Source organism: Sturnus vulgaris, chromosome 13, assembly GCF_052056855.1.
Source record: "Sturnus vulgaris isolate bStuVul1 chromosome 13, bStuVul1.hap1, whole genome shotgun sequence".
Classification (NCBI taxonomy): domain Eukaryota; kingdom Metazoa; phylum Chordata; class Aves; order Passeriformes; family Sturnidae; genus Sturnus; species Sturnus vulgaris.
Window position 1 is genome coordinate 589,688 of NC_142255.1, and position 21,946 is coordinate 611,633.

The 21,946-nt window shown below is 47.2% G+C and overlaps 1 protein-coding gene across 1 annotated transcript in view; it reads right to left on the reverse strand.

The window, feature by feature from the left end:
- Nucleotides 1-18,830, reverse strand: part of ALPK3 (alpha kinase 3) — a 31,470-nt gene extending 12,640 nt beyond the window's left edge. The window contains exons 1-3 of the mRNA XM_088172273.1: nt 18,688-18,830; nt 9,632-9,670; nt 6,379-6,500 (exon numbers count right to left, since the gene is read on the reverse strand). Coding sequence (XP_088028399.1) covers nt 6,379-6,500; nt 9,632-9,670; nt 18,688-18,830 — 304 coding nt within the window. The remainder of the gene's footprint in view (nt 1-6,378; nt 6,501-9,631; nt 9,671-18,687) is intronic.
- Between the last annotated feature and the right edge of the window lie 3,116 nt (nt 18,831-21,946).

A 21,946-nucleotide genomic window follows, 5' to 3' on the forward strand; every position in this document is an offset into this window, starting at 1 on the left:
ATTGCACAACAGAAACAGTGGAAAGTTAATGGGCTTATCTCAGACTTTTATCACTCCTAGGAATAGGTCTATTTTTGAGAAAAAAATCCTAGCACTTCATTCCTGAACAGAGGGGAGTGGATCACACGCTCGTCTCCTGTAACATTGGCTGGGAGAAGGTGAGCATGCCGTCACTTTTATGTGAAGAGGGATGTTTTGATGAGGCCAAGGCCATGGTTGGAGAACAGGCATTCGCCCCTCCATGGAGCTCAGCATTTTGCACAGTGTCACAGCCTGTAAGCTGATCCGAAACTTTCCACGGAACAGAAACAACCTTGATTGCATCACAGTCAGCTCAGTGTCCTACAAATGTCACTTGACAACAGATGTCACCTGCCTTTTCAGTAGAATGACATCATGATGTGTGTGACTGGTTGGCTGGCAGGCTGGGCATGCAGCCATGTTCTCCACCACTAGCAGAGGTGTAGGATCAGCATGTGAGTCCCACATGGACCAGTGCTAGCCATAGCCTTCACTGCTCAATGACAGCAGATCTAGTTCAGATTAAGTGCAGTTTTCATGCAGACTGCTCAAGCCAGCAGCCAGCAGGGGTTCCTGCACTTCACTCAGGGCTCACCACCCAGCCAAGCCAACCTCCAGGGCATGGGATGGAAATTTCAATGATCACATCATGCCTTGGCTATAGTCAATTATTCAGGAGCTTATCTGCTGCAAATGTCCCTGCAGGCTTTCTGTGGGGCCAAAGGAAGGAGTCCAGCTCCTCAACTCCACTGGACCCCAAGGATCACCCACAGCACCCCAGGATATGGCCAAGGGTCAGCTCCCATGAACATCCTAGGCATGGGCTGATGAAGGCTTTCCAGGAATATCCAGTGTCCCAACCCAATGGCTCTGGAGTAATGAGAAAGCAGGGGCAAGGTTCTCTCTGGATACTTCCTAGCTACCAAGCCACAGGTTTCAAGGCTAACCAGGACCTCAAATATCCTCCTTGCACCAGCCAAAGATGTCGTCAGCCCATAGCAATGCTTGAGCCCAGCTTACTCCTGCTCTCATGAAGGTCCTAGAGCAGGACAGAGTCCAGAAGCAGAGACTCATCAGCAGGAATTCACCCAGGTTTTGGCCAATCCAATATGCCTTTGTCCAGAAAAGCAGCATATGCCAAGTCTCCTCCTGCACTGCTTTCGCTCCCCTGTCCCCATCCTTTGCTTGTGGTGGCTCCTCAGTGCCCACTGGCTCCTCAAGGGTTTTAGTCCACTGTGACCAGACAGGGCTGGGAAGATAAGTCTCAGCAGCTTTTCCTTCCTGTTTTCCTCTATGAGAAGCATCCATCCCCATAGCCCAGACACCTCACAGACTGGATTTTACTCTATTCTTCCGCCCTCTCTATGGTCTCTTACGCTGCACTGCCCCAGCATCCCCCCTCTCTCTCCTCACTGTGTACATCTCCCACATGCTTTGCTGCCTCAGTCCCCTCCCACTGCTGCCATCAGCAGCCTTGGCTTTCTGCTGCGTAGTGTGTCATTTCTCCTCTTCTACAGGAAGCCAAATCATTACTTTCTCCCAACACCCTTCCTGTAAGGCTCTCTGCCCTCCCCCTCTGCCCCACTCTTGTCACAGCCTGTTATTTGCTGCTGCTCTGACCCCCTAAACCAGTTTCTAGAGACATGTAAAGCCCTCAGGTACCTGTGGCTGAAGAAAACGAGCCCTGAACTGGGAAGTGGAGAAAGCCATGAGAGCATTCCAGTAATGGAATAATCAGGGATTGATGCTGCTGCTTGTATTTTTCATAAAATATTAAATATTGGCAGCAGGAGCCTGGGCTGAATGAGCCTGTGGTGAATTCTTTCTGCTCCAGAGATGATGAACAAAACAATTTCCATACACAAGCTCACACTGTGCCCAGAGTAATCCAAAGCCCTTCCCAAGGGCTGTTCTGCAAGCAAGATCTTCAGAAGGCCCCCAAGGTCTATCTTTCAGGGAGCTGGCAGGTAGATTTTCCTGACACCCTAAGAAACAGCAATCACAGCCCTTCATTCTGGGAACTGCCAGCAGATAGTTTCCAAGAAGCCCTGTGATGTCCCGTGTGCCCCCCCTCCCCACCCCACCATGGCCTCCACAGCTGATTTCCATTCCCAGCTGACATCTGCCAGAAAGAGCTGCAACTTCTATAGCTATGCAGTGTCTCAAGGAAAGGCTTTTCCTCTCGCTATGCTTAAACTCCCTTTGACCTGTAGCACTTGTGTCCTTGAGGCTGCCTGCTCCCTCTGAGGAGCTACGGCCATGATAGCCCAGTGCCAGGACCAGCTCACATAGCACGCTCTAGCCTGCAGCCAAAGAGAGCTGTGGGCAAGTGCTGGCTGGAAGTCTGCAGGCAGGCGGATGCTGAAAGGCTTCTACCTCCCACGCAGGTACAGTGGCCCCAGCTGCCTGTCCAAACACCATCCATCTCTTCCCAGGGGCTGTAATTAGAGTCAAGCAGGGGATGGGAAGATGCCTGTGCAGGGATGAGTCTCCCTGGCATGGGGAGGGGAGCTGCTGCTGATGCTGCTGACATCCATCTTGACAGCATTTGGGCTGTTGAGTGAATAAATTCCCCCAGTCCAGGGTGGGGGGAAGAGGAGTCAGGCATAATTCCCGGCACAGCATCCACAGCTTGACAAGTGGGATGAGGTGGAACTGAGGGTTCCATCCGTGGGCATTGCCATGCTGCAGGTACCAGATGCCCACCCTTAGCATGAGACACCCTGAGCAGCCACTCATAGATCTGCACTCATCATTCCAAAACCTGCCACTGCCACATCCCCCCCATGCAGCTGGTGTGGAGAGGGATTTGTCAGCAGGTGGGCCCCAACATCCCCCAGCCAGAGCCCTGTAGCTGCAGACAGAGTGGTGCCAGGTGCTCCTGGGAAGAGGGCAGGCATCTGCTCCGTATCTTCAGGGTATGTGTCTTCAGCAGCACTGCTCCAGCATGATGGCCAGCCACCACAGGATCCTGGAGACTTTTCAGAGTGGGGATTTTTTTTTTTTTTTTCATGGAGATTGCCAGGTTTAGATCAAACATTCTTTTTCTGAAAACTGTCAAAATCTGAGAAGTCTTCAAAGCTTGGTGACCGTAATCAAAACAGTTCTGAATATATCTATCCAAAATCATCCAGAGAAACTCTGTTTCAAGTTGCTTTCTACTTCTTCTTTTTCTTTTGGGGGCGGTGGGGGGGCAGGGAAGGAGAGGGAGTTAGTCTTCTGAGACTTGGGAAGGTGCTAAGAGTTTAGAACCATTACATAGTATCCACAGTTTCTGCTCTACATAAGCTACATGGAGTAGGGGCTACAACAGTCTTGGAATACAATTCCCTTGTCCTTGGCCCCCAAAGCCAAACCTCCTCATCTCCCAGCAGCCTACTCTCTGCTTTTGTAGTCACTATCCCATCCCCAAACCCCACTCACAGATCCTGCATGTCTCCAGACATTTTTCATCCAAGCAGTTCAGTCTCATCCTTCAAACACTTCCCTCAGAGGGTCACCACAAATGCAGCAAGTGGAATTCCTTTAACCTGATTAAAAACTGCATCCACTAAGCATGTGAATGTCTACTCACCCTACCCCAACTCTCTTCCCCAAGCCATGGGCAGAGCTCTTTCCCCTCTGTACTCTGCAATATAACCATGGAGGCAGTGATGGGATCAAGCTCCTGAGACAATGATTTGTGAAGCCAGATCAGAGGGGTTGAACCTGGCTAAGGAGGGTGGAAATGGCACTGAAGAGGTAGCTGTACAACACTGGGCTGGTGCTGATATACAGTGGTCTTGGCTAGATCCAGCTACCACCTGTCCTGGCTGGACTCATTCCATAACAAGAAGCCAGAGATGCAGGCTCCTTCATCCAACTTCCCCCATTTCATCAGCTGATATCTATCCTTCCCAGGCAATGCTACATAGAAGCAACTAAAAGGCTGGAAAATCCTTGTGGCAGCACCTCCATGAAGGGCCACTCTGAAGAGAGAAGCTCGACATTCACTCACTGCAAATGAGCTGTGATGATCCTTGAGACCCTGACGTCCAGACAGACCCACCAAGGAAAGCACTTGGTGCAGAGATGTGGGATGAAGCTGCACAGTAAATGGAAATGTTCTTGTTTCCTTTTTCACATCTCTTAGAGAACAAAGGATGAAAGTAATTTTGTCTGAAAAAAGAAAACATCTCATAACTGATGCAGGATTTGACTCAAAAAATCAAATCAGACATAGCAGGGACACCAGTAGCAGGCTGAAACTAGGCATCAGGAGGAAAGGAAGGTTTGTGCCTCCACACACAAGAATCTGCCTCTGCCTGACCTGCTTTTTCCCTGCCTGCACCACTCACCACAATCTGGAGATTGGTTCTTCAAACGCTTGCGTCTTTCTGTGTTCCTAGGACAGGCCCAACAAGTCCTAGTCCAAGTATTCCCAGATGTGGGACTAGCCTGTAACTCTCATTATTGGTCAAGAAGCAGCAAAAAAAAAAAAAATAGTAAGATGCTATTCTAGGTCACACATCCATATTTGTGGCTTGACCGTCAAAACAGGAGCAAGTGACTGTCTGCCCTTTGCTTCCATCAAAGGGTCCCTGGACTCCAGCCATAGTGCTGGGACAGAACAGCTTCCACTCTGGTCACTCTCCAGGGATGTCACTGCCATTTCCTTGCTCCCAGCAACACCTCCCTGTTGAACACAAACATCATGGAAGGGCAAGATACCTGAACTACCAACCAGACTCTGCAGTCAGAGTACACTTTAGACCTCCTGGCCTTCTTTCCCAAAGAGATCCTGAGCTCCTAAAGCAGTCCATAGGACTACATACAGCAGAAGCCCATCTGGCAAAGGTGGTTCAAGGACGATTTTAATAACATTTCCATGAAAATTTCTAAGTGCATAGAGGCATGCATCCCCCAACCTAGTTTACCAAGCACAAAAATATCATGATACAAGCTGAAAGAGACTCATTGACAATTTCTTCACTTGAGTAGGAAATTAGGCCAGTATCAGGTCAAGTTTTCTACCTGGTGCAACACATCAGGAAGAGATGGAATTTGTTAGAAGGAACCATCAACCTCAAAGGTGCAGCTGGTGAAGATTTAAGCCAGTGAGAGAAGCCAGGACTTTTACTCTGGATTTCCTGGCACACCTAAACATTTTCTCACCTCGGACACTTGCAGAATGGTACATTCCAAGGTACTGCACAATATGTCAAGCTTTTGCTTCCAGAAAACTGAAATTGGGAAGAGCCCTTCCAATGACTCCCCAAATAAAGTGGTTTGGAGGCATCTCCTAGCAGCCCCCTTTGGCTCTAGAAGCAGTAAGAAGGGGTCTGCTGAAGTTAAGTCTCAATAAAATCAATACATCAGCTGTACCCCTGCAAGTTCAGAAGGTCAGCCTTTAGAACAAGGGAATCCATAAGAGAAAAGCCAAGAATTCATAGCTGGCAGTTCTCAGAAGAACTGAAACTGTGCTTCCTTATTTCCAGCCTGTTTCTAACAGCAAACCAGATTTCCTTAGGAAAGCTTTGGTCCTTTGGGCTTGTGCCTAAGAGGCTCACTGGATATACTCTCCACCTTCCAAAACTTACAAGCTTGTTTCATGTCTCTCACTGAGTAACCTCTTGGAGTAATTAGTACCAGTGAAGTCAGGAAGGATCATGGAGTTGTTAATAAGTACATCAAGAGAAGATGTTTTAGAGTTTTAAAATATTTTAAAAGGTTTTAAAGAACAAAATCTCATCAGTAGAACCCTACTTGCCTCTGCACCAATGTGCTGCCATGCTACCATGCCTTAGCACCAGCCCTCTTTTTTGGCCTCTCCCTCCTCCTCCTCCTTGTCCTTGTCCTTGTCCTCTTCTTGACTTAACCCCTTCCTGCCCAAGGGGAGATTTTAGCTCATTGGGCAGTGACCAGCTTTTATTTCAGATGTTGACAGACACAGAAGTTTATCACTGATACAAGTGTAGCTGTGCTCTAACCATCTACAGTCAGCAGTGTTAGTTCCAGCAGGACAGCTGTAATCTCCAAAACTGCACATTCCTGACTTTTGGAGTCCAGGATTAGAGAAGCAGAGATTAGGACAGTACAATGTAGCTGGTCCAAGCAGTAACGAGCATATCCCATTTTCTAGTCTTTCATTTGCCCTGTTTGAGATGTTAGCTTATGCCTTTGCCTCTTTACACTCTAAGGTACTTCCCACCTCCATTAAATTGAAGCTAAAATCACCATGCAATTGCTGAACCTCTGCTTGGCATTCTGATTGACAACAGTGGGCTTGTTATCCTTGCTATCACTTGCTGCGGAGTTTAACTGTCACAAGTCCAGCAGATGAGGCAGGGCCAGGTTATTCACTGAAGACACTGTTACCTGTCACTATGCACGTGAATTTAGCATCACAGTCCTCGGACACAGCATGGGATTTGATAGTGGTTTCAAATAGTGGCTGTGTTTCCTCCGTCAGCTGAGAAATGATTGCGCAGAAGGTGCTCCTGGAAGATTCAAGAAGCATTTTTTAGAGATAAAAGCACCAGAAAAATCAAAGGGTCCACCTTGTGTCTCACCTCAGCAGCCTGTGTTCTTGGTGTCCATGCCCTCTTCCCTCCCATCATCCCTACACTTGCTCACAAGTCCAGTCCCATTTCAGGGCATTTGATTGATTTCTCCCTCCTAAGATGATTGTCAATTTAAAGTGACATTTGGGAGCTATTCCCTTTGTCTTAGCCGTTATGGCTATAGGGGCAATGAATGTTGACCCATTGGATGAATGAAGACACATTTTAGCTCTTGATTATACCAAAACATCTCTTTGGCCAGCCAGCAAGCTTAGACCTCTACCTAAAAAAGTCAATTCCCAGTTCTGAACCATAAATGTTTCAAGAGTTGTCCTGTTTACTGGGATTTTCTTTTATTTGTGAAGAATTTGTGTCATTTCAGGCCAAGTGTGAATGGAACATGTCTCCTGAACACAGCAGCCCTCTTAGAATGAAGAATAGTTTCCAGCTGTGGAACAGCTCACTGAGGAAGACCTGAGTCAGGAAGTAGATGGGAAGGAATTCCCTGTTTAATCTCTTACTTCTGCAGGTAGGCACTCACACTCCCTACTCCAGGAGTTCAGGCTCTGACCTTGAAGTTTGTGCTGGGACACCCAAATAGGCAGAACTATCCTAACAGTGCAATCCATAATGCTCAAAAGCAGACCATGGATTCTTCAGGTATTTCAGCTGTTCAATGACTGCAATAAATCACCATATTCATGCACACTGTCAACCCTGCTGCAGCATCACTGAGAGAGGTCCCAGAAAATCTGGGCTTTCTTAAATAAAAGGAAATTATTTAATTCCAAACTGGGTTTTCATTCAGATAATGCTAAGGGTCTTGGAAGGGAAGAGCTCCTCACTTCATTTTTCCCTCTGCAATTAAAACTCTACACATTTACAATACAAGAGGGGCCCCCAAGGTCTCAAGTGCAAAGACGCTCATAGAAACAGCTAACATTGCAAGAAAGCCAGTAGCTGGCAGCTCTATTTATATAATTTTCAGCAGTGAAAGACATTCCTTAAACAAGTGATCATCTCCCAGAAACATGCAAGGGGTGGAACAAATGCCCAAACCACTCCTGACACAGCTCTACCATGAGCAGAAGGGCTCAGAGTGTGTGGTGAGGGTTCCGTGAGGAGGACCCCAGCCTCACAAGCAGCTCCGGCTTGCAGGCAGGATGCTGGTGCTGCTGCCACTAATGCTCTACCTGCTAAGGAAGCAAACTGGTTCAGGGCAAACCAAAAAAATCCCACATTTAGCATGACCCAGCAAGGGCAGGTGCACTGACAGGGACTAAGCATGCATGGCTGAAGGTGTCAGGAAAGCTACAGCCACAGCAACTGCCTGTTTCATCCATCCTGAAAACTTACCTGGAAGCTGCAGTGTCATTATTTTCCCTCTGCCTTCCCTCTAGAACGGGATGCAGGGAGATAAATCCCTGAGAAACAACTCTCTGGGACACGGCAGGAACCTCACCCAGCTCCCAGGAACCTTGTGTTGGATGAAGGTCAGGACAGGGGAAGCTCGGGATGTTGCAAACCTGACTCATCTACTGAATGAGGGTTATAAGCATGGCCTGTATGCAAACACATGTGTGGGATGGAATAAAACTAACAGATTCCACAGCTCAGACTCTTTTCTGTGGAAATCAATTGATATTAGGACACTGGACCTGGCAATCAACTCTTCACTCAAATGTGGGGCCAAGAAAGGGCTGTGGGAGTCAAATACTGTTTCAAACCAGAGCAACCTTTCCAAATTCCGATCCCAGAAAAAAAATTCCCATTTCCACTGAGTAAGGCAAACAATCTAATACAAGGATCCCCTGCTCCATACCAGTAAATGCCTTTCAGATCCACATGAAGGAATTTCCTATAATCAATCAACATTTCATACCCCAGCAGGAAGGCAACCGAATCAGCATCCTATAATCAAGTGATGCACACACACATAGTGGCTCTTGGGACCCAGTTTATTCCCAGCACCATGCCACCAGCACCAGCAGGCAGCACCAGGAATAAATCTGGTCCACTTAGTACAAATCCCACAACCAGATGAAATACATACAGCAAAGGCTACTGAATGGCTTTGGAAAGCAGCTGTGGTTGGAAGCTGGGGGTTCCACAGGCTTGGCAGATGAATCAGAGACTTGCCCAATAACACTTGGCAGGAAGCCTGGAAGGCCTGTTGAGTCTTTCAAAGAAACCATTGTGTTGGTCACAGCAGGATTTGAAGGCTCTGGCACTGTAGGGCTCTCAGCTGACTCACTCCAGCTGCAAGGAGGCTTGTCCAATTCAAATTGCTTTCTAAACCAGTAACTCAGGGTATTCGAGGAACTGGACACAAAGCACTAGCCACTTTTTCTTTGGGCCTTCCTGGGGCTGCAACTTTGGGGCAGAAAAAGCCCTGGACCCTAGAAGAGACCACTGGCAATTCAGTAGCCTTTTCAATTAAAGAGGGATTTCCATACAAAAGCCTGGTGGAAAAGGAAATTTGAGAACTGTATTCCTCTTGTCATGATTTTATTTTTCTGACTTTTTGGTTAGAAATCCCAGAGCTATAGAGGTGTTCTGGAGAGGCCTTTCCCTCCACGGTCACTCTTCTACCTGCCACTCCAGCAAACCAGAAATGCCAACTGATTTCCAAATGTGTTCTTTTGCCAAAGGCAAAATACAGCTGTACAAGTGTATTTTGGGACAGAGTCCAAGTGAATGAGGATGCTCACAACAATGGCAGGGGGAAGAAAATCTTTTTCTCTGGATGTCTCAGGGCAGCCACATCCAATTTTTAATGTCTCTGTATGGAAGTCTCACTTTAATATAAAGAAGTAGCTGAACACCCATCCTTCGGCTAAGAAAGAGGAATATTTCTTGCACCTTAATACAGGAATTATGATGAACATTCACTTTTCTTTCTGCAGTTCAAGCAAGTATTAGGGATCAAATCATGCAGAATGAGGCTGTTAGATCACTTCAGGGCTCTCGACTGATTAATTAATTAGTACCAAAGCATTATAAGGTAATCATGTACAGACATTCAGAAAAGTGTTTGGTCAGAGGAGTTTAATGCAATGTAGTTTTACCTTCCTAAACTGGAGGGAGAGAATCTGCTGCTTGATAAGCTAAGCAAAAAACAGCATAAAAACCATTAGAGAGAGAAGCACAGAAAGGAGCTGAAATAAACAAACCGTTACAGAGACATATTAATGATGAGTCATTTTGCAGAGGTCAGAGTTCCTATTAAAAGAAGGTACAGCTGCCTCAGGCTGCCTGCCAGGACGAGCAAGCCACATTGTCAATTGAAATCAAAGGCTGTAAAAATGAAATGGGCATTAACCACAGAGAATCAGTGTCAGGACATTTATACAAGTAGGCTTCCAAGAAGCAGCACCTTGAGCCTTCCATGCACCATCTGCAGCACTGTGCTCAAAGCAGGCAACTCTTCCACAGGAGATGTCCAGTTAAATGTAGGTGGAAGTAAGGATGAGACCAGCCCAATTCTCTGCTGGCAAGCAGGTGGCCTGAGCTGGGTGCCCTCTGTGCTTCCAAGGACAGCTCCTGGGAGAAGCTGAAAACTCTCTGATCACACTGCTTTCCAGCTTGCCAATCAAATCACTAAGGTCTGGCAAAACATCAAAATAAAATAACAGAAGCAGACTTTACAAGAATCTACACATCTTGCTTTCTTTGTGGGAACATGTAGCAGCATTAACCAATTCAGGGAACAAAATCAAACACGCAAATCCTGCACAAGATATCTTGATGAGCTACTTACCAGTGGTCACCAGCTCTCCCAAAGGAGTGTCTTCAGGGACTCATGTCCTAGCCAAAGGGCCACACTGCCAGACTGTGGCAGCAGCCCCTTGCAGGCTGTAGGAAACAACCTCCATGCATTGACCTGCAGCAGTCAGGGTCAGTTCCTCAAGCCTTGAGCTCACCCACACGGCAATCAAAAGTCTAAAACTAACAGGGACAAGCTAGTCAGCAGCATGTAAGCCCAGTGATTTAATTGCACTGAGGTACATGTTACACCTGTGCAACAACCTCACCACAAAGCCTTGGAAATGACGGCAGCGTGAGCATCCCCTCTGGGATGTACTACACCAGACTGCCACATCCCTACATGCAGAGAGATCAAACCTTCTCAGCCTCTGCTCTGAAGACCAGTGAACCACCAAAATTCAGTGCTCCAGGATGGTGCTACATTAGACAGCAGAATGAACCACATGGATGGCCACCGGCAGGTGCACCTCTTCAGGTCTCCTACCCAAATGTGTGAGTCCCAGTCACGTGGAAGCCAGCGGGACTCCAAGTATTGCCCTAAAAATGACCACAGAGAGACTCTGAAAACTGGTCCTGACAACTGTACATTCCACTTGTGAAGGCAGAACCTCCATGTGAACACTAAGAAAAAAAGTAGTTCAGCTTGAAGTCCTGATACTTTACACAAGTAATTGCATATTTCCTTTGAGAAGATAAACCTGAGGAGCTCACTAACTCTTCTCCTTCAGGAGAGCAAAGACAGCAGAAGTTTTGGACTGTTGCTCAGGAGCAGCTTTAACCTAACAAACATAGGTGGCATTTGGCCTTTTGGCAGCAGCTTCACCCTCTCCACCCGCAGCCACACAATCCTGGTCCATTCCCAGTGCCAACTGCTGGTCATGCAGCCAAAGGATGTGCAGGTTGGGCGTGATCCAGCTGGGAAAATCAAATGCTCACAGTAACAGGCTGAAGATCACTCACTCACCTGATCCATCTTTCATGAGCTGTGCTGGTCCATGGAAGAAGGCAGACAGAGGAGCTGTGTCCTCTGAGCTGTATCCTTCCACCTCTTGCAAAATGCCTGTGAGCTCCATGCCCTTTCTGGCACTGCCAGGCACAGCTTTGCCTTACCTGCCTTACTAAGACCAGCACCTCACCTGGTCCTCAACACTCACAGACACCCTCAGAGCTTCTATACCTCAAACTGCACCTTGTGCTGTTCTCACCCCATCCTGACCTTCTCCTCCCACACTCCTTCCCAAGCACAACCACACCAAGTGATCCCAGGGGCAACTGTATCCCTGTGCTCTAGGCTCCAGGCACCTCCGTATGTCTGGAAACACAACTCACGGGTTTAACTTGTCTCAAAACATTTTGCTTACCACTGCAAGGGAAAAGCATCTTTTTACCCTCCAGGAATACTAAAGACCTTCTTAAAGGGAAGTTCCCAAAATCCTTGCTAGTTAGAATGCTAATGTAGGCAGTAGTGTGGTTTTAATCATGATTTCTTGCATAAGACAAATGGAGTTGTGTCTTGGCTTGGATGTAAAGAAAATAGCAAGAGTCAGAACAAAGGCTGCTTGTGCCATAAACCCATTGTGCTCATGGATGTGATCAAACAGTAAGCACTGACAGTGCTTTTTTTTTATCCCCAGTATTAAGACAACATGGACTATATTCACTACACATCCTGAGACAGTGCTGAACACTGATCTGAGGGTCTCTTGAGGGTCTCTTGATATTATCAGAAGAAAAAGGCCATCATGTATTAATTGAAGTTTAACCTCAATATGCTAAATTTGCTTTTCAGACTAGAGATTTAAGCCCCAGAGAGCACGATCAAATTGTGGATCCTGCAGCCAGCACAGCCCTGCCTGCAGGCAGCTGGCACTTCAATTACATTCCAGCATATCCATGTAGAGCTGTGACAGCACAGCTACATCACAACCCAATCTACCCTGCTGGAAACATGGGGCTCCTGAGCAGCGCAGCAGACGCTCCAGCTTGCCTGGTCTGATCCTCTCTGGGACTCGGCTGTCTGTGCCCCGGGCTCCCCAAGGACTTACTAGCACACACAGCACAGGGCTCTGCTAACGAAATGCAGCATTAGCAGCAGGTGTGTCTCCCTCGAGCAAGCTTGGGGCCATTACAGTTACTGGATAAAGGCAAATGCTTATGTTACCCTGAGAAACACATCTAAAGCCGTGAATCAAGGCCTCAAGGATAATCTTTCCTTCCATTGCAGAAGTGGACTTTTTAAAGTCCACTGCTCCAGGCATGTCCAGCACTGGTGGGATGAAGCCTCCTCAGGCACCTCCCATTGATGAAGAGAAACTCAGCTTTTTATAAGCTAGTTCTGAAAATACAGAACTGTTCTTAAGTGTTGGACCCATTATACCTGTCCACCACATCCTTTCTACCAGTCTCAGTTCTTAGTTAAATTTCATTTTATCATATGCTTTCAAACTCCTTTGGCCATTCATCCATTTAAAGGTTTTAGCCCTTCAAGTACTTATCATTTTCTCTGGAAGAGAAGACAGCCTTCCTCATTTTTCATGCACTTGCTAAATTTCAGTCTTGCAAGGGCAGGAGGCAGAATGGTCAATCCCATTCACTTTTTTTAACCAGTCAAGTTGATGATCTGTGCTAGCATCCACTGGCACCAAAAAGTTAATCGCTTGAAAAACATAGATTTTCAGTTTGGCACCTTTTTTTAACCCTCTCATACAATCATCCATTAAATTACTCTTTTTTGGTATTTCTTATCACTGAGATAAAGATATCTTTCCCCTTCCAGTTCATTCCTCACACGGAAGTGAAGAGCTCAGGAGACCCTGATATAGGTTTAACAGTGGCTCCATCCTCATATGGACAAGCACCTGGATTCAAGCTGCTTGAGCTGCAGCAGTGATCGATATTTTTCAGTACTCTTCCACAGCATGAAAATTGACTCACACAAGCTGTCCACTAAAGGAAAAAAACCAGCAAAATGCATCCATAACAGCAAAGCTGACATGTCCAAGTTATATTTTGAGGGAACCAGCATTGCACCAAAGCTCCTCGAGAAGCCCATGGAGAGCTGGGCAGCCTGTCCACCCCAGGAGCTGGACAGAGGGACTGGCAATTTCCTACAGGTATTCCCCCTTGCTGGCTCTCTGATCCATGACATTCTTTGGCATGTTTTGCACATGCAGACTTCCAAGTATAAGGTTCCCTACAAACTTGCCTGCCTTCAAGGTTAATACTACTTGAGACAAATACAAGCCACTCAGAATCCAGCCTCAGCTACCAGCAGTGAACCCTTTTCAACATTTAAAAGCAAGTACTGAGGCTTTCATGTACGCATGGTTGTGCTCATGGCTTTCCTGCCATGTGTCCCTCTCCTTATCAAGCACTCCCTGCACATGCAGAACAAGTGTGCTGGTGCTCATATACCATGCCAGAAGCTATCAGTAGGCCTGTGATAAAGCAGCTCTGAGTGTTGTGTTGCTGTACAAGACACATTGTTATTTCACAAACTGGAAAACAGATATATTGAGCTTTTGCTTGTCAAGGTCACAGACCAAATCGATGTCAGAGATGCAGAAATATGGCAATTTTTTCTGCAGGTAACTTATTTTCTGCTTAGATGAACACAGACTCGTGTGTAACAATTCAGGCTAGATTTCATTAACAGAGAAGGTGGAAAACAATAAATTAAGTTACACATTCCTGCATCAGCCTCTGTAATACTCTGAAGATGGCTCATATTTGTGTGTTTTAACTCTGAATTATTGCTGCCTCTATGGCCCAAATTAAGCTTAGAAACACACCAAGAAATGAGAAATGGCAAAAAAAATGCAAAGTAAATATTGGATAACGAGATGCCCAGGAAAGGTGACATCCTCCTGGCAGTTGACTACACAGAGAAAAGAAAAAAAATGAAAATAAAATTGCCTGTAACAGCCCTCCCATCTTCCTCTTCTTGGACCAGGCAATGCTGTGAAACGTGAGACTGAGTCAGTGTGAGATAACAACCTCATTCACTCAGGATCTTCCTCCCCTCGTCGAAAGAGAGAGAGGGTAGAGAAGGCTTTAATTCCATCTCCTGGGAACTGCCTCTGCTATGGCATGAGAAGCGTCTTGTTTGGAAACGACCATACTCTCCCCTCCACACAATGGTATCCTTGGCCTGGAAAACATCTCCTTTTATGAGGTTTCCTGAGAAGAGCACAGCTCTCACATGTGATATACTCTGAATCTCAATAGTGGCCCTGAAGGGCATGGGCTCATCAGCCTACACACTTGGCTTTCTAGATGATATGGACATATGGGCAGGAGGCTACAGAAAGGGAGCTGAAAAATCTCCCTTTGGAATTGCTGAGGACTGTTTTCAGAGCGCACAACTGCCGAGGAGCCCCACTCAAACCAGACACTCCTGTGCAGGTAGTTATAGCAATGGGAAACAGACACCTCTGTCCTACAGGTCACAGGGTGTGGAGATGAGTCATTGACGCCTTTAGCTTTGCCTTTCCAGCTGGTACTGACTGTCCCTCCTTCCAGAGTTTGAGATACTTCCACCCCACAAATCAAAGTGACTGAGTGCTCTCAGGTGCCTCAGCTGGCATCTGACCAGAGGGTTACACCACTCTTTGCCAAAAGTCCTGTTGAACATTACAGGTGCCCTACTGCTAAAGAGGGAACTCGATTGAACTAAACCTGCTTTTCAGGAACCAAGTGCTCCTCAGTTTCCTGCACACTTTATTATAGCAACAGAGCTTTCTCCTTCATTTGATATTATGTGCAAAGCAAGAAGGACAAGATTGGGAATGGTTTCTAGCCGAAGAGCCAGGTGGCAAGGCTGAGCTCAACTGCCACCCCGAGCAGAGTTATCCAAGAAAAGATCAGAGGCAATGCCAATACACTCTATTAATATCTGTATATGATGCAGCTATGACAGTAGAAAGATATTCAAGCAAGGAAGCAATGCTCTAATGAGACTGAAGAGCAGACATCTGTATGAGGTAAGAGGCACAGATTGCTTCCAGCAGAGAGGTTTGCCTAGCACTCAGATGAAGGTTTCATATAAAATTTCATCTCTGCACAATACACTCTCCAGACTCACTAGTTCTTACAAAAAGGATACCTAAAAAGATGTCTTGAGAGTTGTGGCCCATGAATGGAGCTAAGGCAGTCCCTGGACAAGACTGACAGCTCCTTCTCCCACTTGGGAAGAATTTCATTCTAATAACCCAACTAACCCTGCCCACTAGCAGTTTGAAGCCATCTCCCCTTGTCCTGTCATTCCAAGCTCTTGTAAAGAGCCTCTCTCCATCCTTCTTTTAGGTTGCCTACAGGTCCTGGAAGGCCACAATTAGGTTACCTAAAAGTTTCTCCAGGTTGAACAGTTCCTGCCTTTTCTCATAGCAGAGGTGCTCCATCCCTCTGACAATCTTAATGCCTCCTCTGGACTCGTTCCAATTGCTCCATTCCTGCGCTGGGAACCACAGAGCAGAATGTGTTCATAAGTCACCCCAGAAGCAGGGATTTCCAACCTCAGTTTCTTTTCTTAAAGATCTCTCCATGTCTTCATGTACCTCTACCATGTTATTACACTTTCTACTGCTCTAAAGAAGCAGTGAAGAGAACAGGGAAATATTTTGGTTAAATATACTCCATATATATACATATAAAGACAGAAACAGAGAAACCTGAAAAAAAAACACATTTTCTTTGGATCAGAATATCCATTTTTGTTTTCTAACCTCTACAGCAGCCTCCCACAGCAATCCTGCGTCTACATCACTTGTCCCACTGCCTTTGTTAGCTTCAAACCCAGCAAATCCAAATCTATTCTGTGCTAAAGAGAGCTGCCCAGTGTTATCTGCTGTTCTGTATGTTGCTCATCATAGTTCTTCCAGGCAAGCTTTCCAGATGTTCCTGGATTTAATTAAAGTCATAATTGCTTTCTGAAAGTCTCCTTGCTACACCATTCCACTCACTTGCTTTCCAGAATTGTTATGATACATTATTTAATTACAACATAAAAAGCCCCACTTCATTCAGGCCCTTGCCCTGCATCTTAAACAACAGTTTCCAAAAATCTTGGCTCAAGTCTTCAGCACTTGTAGGGCTCTGCAGGGAACCAGACTTTTATATACCTCCTCCCTAACTCATTAGGGAATGTAGAAGTTGCCATGAACTCAGGGAAAGGTCAATTTTGCCATTTTGTGATTATTTAGTCACTGTTTCTTACAACAGAAGAGGCAGACAGTGGAGTTAAGATACAAAATGAAATTGCCTTGCCACAGGCTTTGATGATCATGTACCTAAGAGGTTGGAAAAATGATTGGAGAATTTGTGGAAATTGAATGTGCTGCTAATAAGTGGGGCAGCACAGAGTCCCTTTGCCAGCACCGGGCTCCCATGGATGGAAATTCGGGTGCAGCCACAGCATCTTTAGGTTGACAAGCTCAAGAGGTTCAGGGCTCACTGCTCTGCAGCCATGGGCCAGATTTACCATGCCTGAGCCACAGACTCAAGTGCTGGTGCAGCCAGAAGATACCACGTGCACTGCATGCATGGGTGCTACACTGCTCCATGCCTTCCTCAACAGAGGAAACTTTGGGAATCTAGGTGGGAACACTGAAGGTATGACCTGCAGGACGGATGAACCCTCCTTTATGGTTAAACTGATTAAAACTGCAATTTGAGTATAGTCAAGGAAAATAGAAGTTAAGCTGTAGGCAACCCAAACACCTCCACATCTTCTTTATTAAAGCCTCTCTCTGCTTGTAATCTGCAGAATAGAGTCACTGGGCTCAGTTATGAGATTTCCAGTTCATAGTACGATCTGAGGCCACAGGCTATGGACCCTGTACAGGCATTTGGTGGTGCTGAAGATGTCACGGTGTGCAATTAGCTCACACCCAAGCACAACATGATACCACCACAAAGGAACTGAATTTAGGCTTCACTTTGGCGTTACCCCAGTTTTAACACCTGACTTCCAAGCAGCACTTCTTTAATCTCTTTTGGTCCTGTATTTATTTTTATGAATGTCTGACTCCTTGAGACATCAATGCTTGACATGCTGGAAATGGATTATTTATAAACCATCAGCAGGGAAGAGGCACACTTATTTGGAGACCTCATAGACTGAAGAGCATTCCCAGTGAATTCAAAGCAATTTCAAGGCTTTTGTGAATGCCTCACACAATCACCGACACCTTGGGCACTGCTGGCACATCACCCTGTAATTTTCTGTTTGCTAACCTCAGTCAGGCTCAGCTGACAGCATGTTTATTATACCCTCTCCCTGCAAACAAAGCCTTATTCCTACCCCAGACCCTGTGCTGGAGGCCATTCTGACCCAGGAATGCTGATCTCACTGCTGCTCAGCCCTTATCTACAGTGTAGAAATGCCTTTTTGGCAATAAGATAAGGCACTCGCGCATGGAGCCCAGTGGGCCCCTCGCTCTGTCTGGTGAGCTGCTTCACTACAATGAAGGCAGGAAGGTCAGTGCTGTTCCCCGAGTTTAACTGGAGACATTCATGTTTGTCAGGATTTCATACAGATGGCTTGGACTGAGACTTCACTGGGGTCTGCAGTTTTCTCATACAGGAAAGAGGAGAGGCAGCACTGATATCAATCTCTGGTCTCTGGTGACCAGCGATAAGACCTGAGGGACCAGCATGAAGCTGTACAAGGGGGGTTAAAAAAGATTAGATTATTGGATATTAAGAAAGGGTCCTTCACTCAGAAGGTGGTGGGTCACCAGAATAGGCTCCACAGGGCATCAGTCATGGCCCCAAGCCTGCCAGAGCTCCAGGAGCGTTTGGACAACCAGCTCAGGTGCAGCATGGGACTGTTGGGGTGTCCTGTGAACGGACAGGAGCTGGTCTCGATGATCCTTGTGGATAGGATATTCCATGATTCTATTCTATGATCACTTCACACACGCGCTCAGCTATACACAAAGTGCAGTGCCGACAGGGCCTGCCCAGCAATAGCTGCGACAGCCTCAGCTTTCTTTGGGGTGGTGAGGGACTGGTCTACAGCACACCAGCTCCTCTGGAGAGCCCGAGCCAAGAAAACTTGGTTTTCTCCCCTGGAGCAGTTCCCCAGGGATGGCCAGGCCCATTGGCTATACCACTGCCAACTGGCTGGCCTCATGCTCCCTCTGAGGCCGGTGTAGCCTGGTGGCTTGGGTGAGGGCCAGCCCGCCCTCCTCACTGCACCCCCGGCCGGCGCAGCTCGCCTCCCCTACGCCTCCGTCCCCCGCCTGTTGCCGGCGTGTCCCCCACAAGCCCCGCACCCTCTGTCACCCGCATCCACGGGAGCAACAACCTCGGGGATAGCACCCACAGCAGCGCCTTCCCCTCTGCCGGCGCTCACCTGTTCTGGGGCCGGATGCCCAGCAGGTAACTCCGTCGGTCCGGCCGCGAGGCCCAGGCTGCGCTCTCGGCCTCCTCCACCCCGTCAATGTGGCTCGTTCCCCGCCCGTAGAGGCCCGGCAGGGCCCTACGGGTCGAGCTCATGGCCGGAGTGCAGCTGCCCTGCCCCGCGGCTGTCACTGCCCTCCCTGTCACTCACCGCCGCCGTTTATAGACGCTCCACACATGCCGCCGTCAATCGTGACGCAGAGGCCACTGCCCGGCCTCCTCCTCCTCCTTCTCGTCTTCCTCCTCTTGCCATCGCTGCCATCTCGAGTCCAGCTTTTGAGGAAAAAGTGAACTTTTCCTTATAATAACCTCTCCACCAAGGGCATTTCTCACACCTCAAAGATCTCCCTGGTGACCACTGACAGAACCTGATGGTGCAGCATTGAAATTGTGTCAGGTTTACGCTGGATATCAGGAAAAGGTTCTTCCCTGGAAAATGGTCGGGCACTGAACACACTCTCCAGGGAACGGTTATGGCCCCAAGGCTGCCAGAGCTCCAGGAGCTTTTGGACAATGCTCTCAGGCACAAGGTCAGATTGTTAGGCTGTCGTGTGCAGGGCCAGCAGTTGGACTCGATAGTCTTTGTGGATCCCTTCCAGCTCAGGTTATTCCATGATTCTGTGATCTATCAGGATCAGCTACAACATCCCTCACTTCCTTGCAGGCACAAGACTCCCACCCTGGCTAGCTACACCACTCAGTGTGGGCATGGCAGTCACATCCTCCCATCAGGGTCTCATGACTTGGCAGCCTGTTTTTTTATACCAGACTGCCCAAGAGAAAGTCTGTGATGGTATTTATTCAGTCTCCATAAAAAAAGACAGCACAAAATGGAGATGTAAAATGTGTATACATGTCACAAACCATTACTAGCAGTGATTTGATACCAAATGAAAATATAATGAGTAATAAAATAGAATTATTTTCTTGTTCTACCTTTCTCTTGCCTGTCAAGTTGTTGCATCATGCACTGCAGACACGCCACTGGTGGCACCACATCCCTCCAGCACTGGAATGATGGATGGAGCAGATTCTCTGTGGATTAGCTGCCTGCCCATGACTGCACAGCAGTGATTGCAGCAGAAGCGGGGAGATGATGGCAAATTGCTCCATTCCAGGAAATACAACATGATTAGAGCTGATCCTCCCTGAGCAGGAGAGGCAGCATATGTGGCAGCAAGCAGTGGGGCAGGTGACAGATCAGCTGGTGCAGGACACTCCTCGTTTTCCTCAGCAAATACTGTGATCTGGAATGTGACTTTGGATAGGGACTGGCACCAGGGTATGCACAGACACACGGACTCACCTATTCAAGTGTCACCTATACAAGGTGACACAACAGGCAGGATTTGTGATACTGGAGAGGATACTTGATCTTGACAAATGCAAAGGAGATGGACCTCCTAAGACACTTGGATGTGGTCCTAGGTCCTTCTCCTATGGAGAAAGGTGGTCCCAGAGGGCTGACTGAAGGCCTCACCTTCACCAGGCAGTGAAATAGCAGATGAAATAGCATAAAACAAATGTAACATCATCAATGGGGGAAACCACAACACTCATTTTCAATAGGCAGCAGTGGGGTCTGTGTGAGCTAATGTCACTTAGAAATAATCCATCTCAAACAGAAAACAGCAGACCCTCAAAAAACCCAAACGTGGAACTCAGAGAAGAGCAACAAGGACAAACGAAAGTCTAGGCTGACTCCTGCATGAAGGGTAACTTTGTGGACTGGGACTCTTCAGCCTGGACGAAACTACTGAGATGCCCATGACTGAGGTACATACAGCTGAGAGGGTCAAGGAGAACAAGTCAAATTAGCAGAAGGTAAAATAAGTGAAAGGGAGATGCTTCCTCTCTCCCCTTGACTTAAGGCTACTCCCATGGCTGTGGCTGTTCAATGTCAACAAGGATTAATAAAATCCACAGGACAAATCTGTGGAAAGAAAATCCCCTGAGGTTTATGCAGTATGAAGGTATTACCTTCAGTTCAAGAAATATTTGAACTGCATAAGAATATTCAGTTCATGCGTGCCCTGATCTCACACCCTTTGCTCTGCTCTGGCTGCTGCCCAAATGTAGGAGGCAGGATGTTGGGCTGGGAGGATCCAAACTGGCATTCTCCTGCTCTCATCCCTTTCTCTGAAAGGAGAAAGAGGACTTTCAGGTCCCACAACTTCAAGAAACCTGAAGTCCTGGCATATGAATTACATATTATTTTACCATGAGCCCAGTCTCTTGGGGCATATTGATCTGATAGAACAGAGACTAGCTAAGAAGGGTGTCCAGAACAGGTAGGTTTCTGCTTTGGGCCTGCAACTGTGTCTGGTTTCAGATTCCCAAATACAGGAAAGACACTAATATGCTGGATCAAGTCCAGAGAAAGCCACCAGAAAGACTGAAGGAGCTCAGACACCTGATATAGGAGAAGAGGGTGAGAGGAGCTGCTTTTTAGGTTTCAGGGAAAGGCTAAATGGAGACCTCCTTGTTTTCTTCACTACCTCATAGGAGGGCACAGACTCAGAGGTGCAGAGTGATAGAGTGAGAGGCCAAAATGCAAATGGTGGGCAATCCCATTCTGTGAGACAGATGGCTGTGTATGGGACAGGGTGCTGAGCAGCTGATTGACATCCTGCTCAGAGTGAGGGGACAAGAGAGCCCCAGAGCTCTCTTCCCACCCTGGTCATGCCATGGTTTGGTGCTGCACCTTGTCAGTGGAGAGAAGCCTGGACGGTGAGTGCAGGTTTATTTCAGATGCATCGAGAAAGAGCCCACTGTGATGTTTGATAACACAGGGGTTATATTCTTTTTCTGCCCTTTCAAGCTCTGAATGGTTCTTGTGCCTGTTGCTTGCTGAGATAGCTTCCTCTCACAGCATCTGCTTTCCTGTCAATCTGCTCAGTGACAGTGCCCTCTGCTCCTGGCTCCAGGGGAAACGCATTCAGCTGCTGGAGCCTGAGCCAGCCAAAAAGGAGGCTTCAGACCTCATTAGCAAAGCTTTCTTCCTCTGTCTGCAAATCCAACACTGACTCACACAGTAGCAGATGTTTTCTCACTCCTCTCACACAATTTATGCTTCCCTTTCCCATTCTGCACGCTTAAGTTCCTCCCTTTCTAAAATGACAGGCTTCTTCCTTGCACTCTGACAGCAAGATCTCACCCCTGGTTCTTCCCCAAATATTAACAGATGGTGCCAAGGCAGGGCTCTGACAGAG